Source organism: Sinocyclocheilus rhinocerous, unplaced genomic scaffold, assembly GCF_001515625.1.
Source record: "Sinocyclocheilus rhinocerous isolate Xijiao unplaced genomic scaffold, SAMN03320098_v1.1 scaffold579, whole genome shotgun sequence".
NCBI classification, from domain to species: Eukaryota; Metazoa; Chordata; class Actinopteri; order Cypriniformes; family Cyprinidae; genus Sinocyclocheilus; species Sinocyclocheilus rhinocerous.
This window is the reverse complement of record NW_015666542.1, coordinates 1052036-1057093: the sequence shown is the minus strand read 5'-3', so window position 1 is coordinate 1057093 and position 5058 is coordinate 1052036. Positions and strand designations below refer to the sequence as shown.

The 5058-nt window shown below is 35.5% G+C and overlaps 1 protein-coding gene across 1 annotated transcript in view; it reads right to left on the bottom strand.

Moving 5' to 3' along the window:
- The window catches only part of armc9 (armadillo repeat containing 9), a 61612-nt gene that overhangs the window by 35001 nt on the left and 21553 nt on the right, over positions 1-5058 (bottom strand). The window contains exons 10-12 of the mRNA XM_016544070.1: positions 3372-3406; positions 2933-3044; positions 2549-2641 (exon numbers count right to left, since the gene is read on the bottom strand). Of these exons, the coding sequence (XP_016399556.1) occupies positions 2549-2641; positions 2933-3044; positions 3372-3406 (240 nt within the window). The remainder of the gene's footprint in view (positions 1-2548; positions 2642-2932; positions 3045-3371; positions 3407-5058) is intronic.

Here is a 5058-nt window from a genome sequence, read left to right as displayed (position 1 = left end):
TCTGTGAATGTTGATGCTTTAATAACAAATATTTATCGGCAGTGTTTTTGCTGGGATTTCATAAATTTCATGGAGAAAAAAGTAACGTAATGTAACTAGTTACTTTTGAAATAAAGTAATCAGAACAGTAACGTGATTACTTTTAAAAGGAGTAATCCGTAATCAGTAATTTGATTACATTTTCAGAGTAATTTGCCCAACATTGATGTGGACAATAGACTAAAATGTTTATATTTTTATGTGAAGCTCGATGTTTATTTATTCAGCCCGTGATGTCTCCACATAAAAGAAACAGAGATTTTTTTGCATCGATAAGCATAACAAAATTGAAAGCTTTACATAATTGTATAGATGCAGCACACAGCAATCTAAGTGTTGAAAACAATGTGTCAAGATAGCTAAATACCATGTCCTGCAAGGTCATATCAGTGCCTTGATATATAGGGCCAGATTTACTAAACAGGACAAATTAGCGTTAGAGCGCAATTCCATAAAAGCGCAAATGGGAGGGGAAAATTCTGCATGTGATTTACTAACAATGCGCACATTAAAGAACACAGACACAGCCAAATCATTTCCATAATGACCAGAGCAATCTACCAAGAGCAGCGCAAATCACCACCTGCTTTAAGACATGCTTTTTTCTGGGCGTTAAATAATAAATGCCAGTAATTTGACGAGCGTAAATGTTGGTAAATCGCGTTGCATGATTTATTTTAATACTCTCCTTCCGTAAATGTTGCGTCTGAAAGGGAAACTCCTATAAATGCATATTCAGTACGGCCAAGTGCAAAAATAACTGTCTTCAGCGCCAATTCTTCACTGCATGTCTTTAGTAAATCCTGACAGTATTATTTTAATGCCAAAAGACAGTTTGTGCTGACGCAAGCTGTTAGTAAATCTGGCCCATAATATTTTAATATAAAGCTATTTTAAACAGTATTTTCAAACTGTAAAATTTAAATTTAAATTTTCGTATTAATTTCAATATAATTTCCCAACAAGGGTTTTGTAATGTACCTGCTTGGAACTGTAGCGCTCCAGAAGATCATTGCTGATGAAGGCTTGTAAAACCGTGTCCCTTTGCTCACCATGTAGAGATCTAGTTAACCTCTGGGAAATTACAAGAAAATTGCCATGTAATGTGAAAACCAATTTGTTTCTCATTGTGTATTCTAAAGGGCGGAAAACATCTCAAAGATGGAGATAAAACAACAAAATACCTCCTACAAACTCTTAAGTTTAAAGGAATCACAATTGAATTTTGACCATGCAGTTTTTAGCATGTTTGAATGCAGTGCTGAAATTTGCGTGCTCACGAATCCTCTCATTGTAACATACGAATTGTAGACATTATGAAAGATTCATTATGCATATATTTATTGTGTTATAACAGAGATTTGTGAGATTGCGATGAACTGAGATGTCTTTTAGAGATTATAAATGCAGCGCTCTTTGCTGGCATTCTGCCATGCCAAACCATGCACGCAGCAGCCGCTTGCTTTAGTTAAAAATAACAGTGTTCTGTGAATGTTGATGCTTTAATAACAAATATTTATCGGCAGTGTTTTTGCTGGGATTTCATAAATTTCATGGAGAAAAAAGTAACGTAATGTAACTAGTTACTTTTGAAATAAAGTAATCAGAACAGTAACGTGATTACTTTTAAAAGGAGTAATCCGTAATCAGTAATTTGATTACATTTTCAGAGTAATTTGCCCAACATTGATGTGGACAATAGACTAAAATGTTTATATTTTTATGTGAAGCTCGATGTTTATTTATTCAGCCCGTGATGTCTCCACATAAAAGAAACAGAGATTTTTTTGCATCGATAAGCATAACAAAATTGAAAGCTTTACATAATTGTATAGATGCAGCACACAGCAATCTAAGTGTTGAAAACAATGTGTCAAGATAGCTAAATACCATGTCCTGCAAGGTCATATCAGTGCCTTGATATATAGGGCCAGATTTACTAAACAGGACAAATTAGCGTTAGAGCGCAATTCCATAAAAGCGCAAATGGGAGGGGAAAATTCTGCATGTGATTTACTAACAATGCGCACATTAAAGAACACAGACACAGCCAAATCATTTCCATAATGACCAGAGCAATCTACCAAGAGCAGCGCAAATCACCACCTGCTTTAAGACATGCTTTTTTCTGGGCGTTAAATAATAAATGCCAGTAATTTGACGAGCGTAAATGTTGGTAAATCGCGTTGCATGATTTATTTTAATACTCTCCTTCCGTAAATGTTGCGTCTGAAAGGGAAACTCCTATAAATGCATATTCAGTACGGCCAAGTGCAAAAATAACTGTCGCCTTTTCAGCGCCAATTCTTCACTGCATGTCTTTAGTAAATCCTCACAGTATTATTTTAATGCCAAAAGACAGTTTGTGCTGACGCAAGCTGTTAGTAAATCTGGCCCATAATATTTTAATATAAAGCTATTTTAAATAGTATTTTCAAACTGTAAAATTGAAATTGAAATTTTCGTATTAATTTCAATATAATTTCCCAACAAGGGTTTTGTAATGTACCTGCTTGGAACTGTAGCTCTCCAGAAGATCATTGCTGATGAAGGCTTGTAAAACCGTGTCCCTTTGCTCACCATGTAGAGATCTAGTTAACCTCTGGGAAATTACAAGAAAATTGCCATGTAATGTGAAAACCAATTTGTTTCTCATTGTGTATTCTAAAGGGCGGAAAACATCTCAAAGATGGAGATAAAACAACAAAATACCTCCTACAAACTCTTAAGTTTAAAGGAATCACAATTGAATTTTGACCATGCAGTTTTTAGCATGTTTGACCAATATTACCAGTGAATCTTGACCTTTTTTTTTTTTAATTGTGATATTTTGTCAGAAAAGACGGGATACATCAGTGATGTTTTTAGTTTACTGACGGTAATTCTGAGTTACCCAGCGCAAAGCTTGAAGCAGCAAAGCCTTCAGTCGATCTGATCCATTCACTAGATCTTTCTTCAGCTTCTCGTAGTCAAGGGAAGGCAACAACGGCACATCTTTGGGCCTCCTGAGAGCAGGAAATGAAAGGATGATGAATCAGCACATGAGATCTGGCTCTTCAGGTTACTGATAGGAATCTTTCACAATTACAGTTTCACCCTGGTTTCTGATTTTTTTGTCATTATTTCCCCCCCCCACACAATGTAAATAACTGGCCTTATAAGATATTCAGGGGTCCTTGGTATTAAAAAAATCAGTCAATCAATCAATCAATCAAATGTGAAAATCCCTGAATTACGTCAAGTTATGAAATGTTTATCAGACATACCTGCTACTACTGGCGAGATTAGATTTTCTAATCTTTTTATCAATAAAAAAAATAAAAAAAACTTACTGAGGTGCGACTGATGCCCGCAGCATTGAGGATGCCTGAATGGGGGAAAAAAAAGTTATGAATCTGTTGATACATTGGCTTTCAAACAAAAATAAAATGTCTGTGTGCGTTAGTGAACTTTTAGATGGTTATTCTACAGTATGTGAGTATTCAGGTTGTTGCAGTAATTAACTAGCATGTGTTCTACAATGGTTGCGAGCGCATGCAGTACGGTGGGGTTACGTGTACGTTTACGTGTACATGCGATGAATGACCTGATACAAATGAATAACCTGGTCGCAAAGCAGGGAGGTTGGAGGAGGGGGTTAGTGAGAGGAATTCCCCACGCTCATTACAGCGCTGCACCTGCGGGATCTAATTTCCAACTGAGCCAAAGAGCGCGGCAAATTTTGTCATCTCAAAGATGCAATTAGAAGCCGTTCCTTGGGGGAGGGTTACACCGAAACCCACGTGAAGGCGGATCATGTGAGCACAAACTCAGGTGGTTCCACATTATTTGGAGTGTGAGGAATTGTGCGGGTATGTTATGTGAGGCCAAATTTCCTTTTCTTTTCAAATATAAACATCCTTCTTTGAAGGACTGTGTGAGACATGCTAGTTTAACTTCAAACTGGTTTGAGGAAAAGTTCCGGATAGCCGGAGTTATGCATACATTCTCAGAACATTCTCAAGTCTGGCAAATCTTCAGTGTTTGCTCTGATTATTTGCAGTTCGTCTGCGTATGAGGATTTCACAATGACAAGGGTTTGAACGTAATGAATGTATCCTGGTCCAGAGAAGGATTACATGGTTTACATGTATGTCAAAACTAAGAGTTGATTCATTGTATTTTTTTAAATAAATAAAACAATTATTAAATAACAATTTTCTTTTTTTTCATTTAATTAATAAAAGTAAAAATAAAGAAATAAAAATAAAATTTATGTTATTTCACTTTTGCTTATTATTATTATTATTATAAATATATCTAAATTTAGGAATAAATAATAAATTATTATATTAAATGTTTTTGAAAGCCCTCTCTTCTGCTCACCATGGCTGATATTTTACAATATTACTTTTTTCTGTATTTTTGATCCATTAATTTGATCAAAAATACAAATACAAACCTCAAAAACAGTAATATTGTAAAATATTATTTAAAATACTGTTTTCTGTGTGAATATCTGTTAAAATGTAATTTATTGCTGTGATCAGAGCTGAATTTTCAGCATCATTACTCCAGTCTTTAGTGTCACATGATCCTTCAGAAATCACTCTAATATGCCGATTTGCTGCTCAAGAAACATTTCTGATTATTATCAGTGTTGGAAACAGTTTTTCTTTTATTTATTTATTTATTTTGAAAACCGTGAAACACTGCCATTAAAATTTTTTGAGTAAGATTTTTTTTGATAGCAAATACATAATTTTATTCAAAACACACAACCACCTACATTTACATATCAGAAATAGGAAGAAGGAAAAACGTCTCGGTTACGTATGTAACCATCATTCCCTGAAGGAGGGAACGGAGACGTCACGTCGGTGACCGACGAATTGGGATCTCGCTTCGAGAGACCAATCCACTTCGAGTGTAAACTAAATGAGCCAATGCACATTGGCATGCGATGATGGCATCCAGCTGCCGCCGATCACAGCGTGAGCATAAAAAGGCAGCCGATGCAACGCATACCAGGTTTTCGCT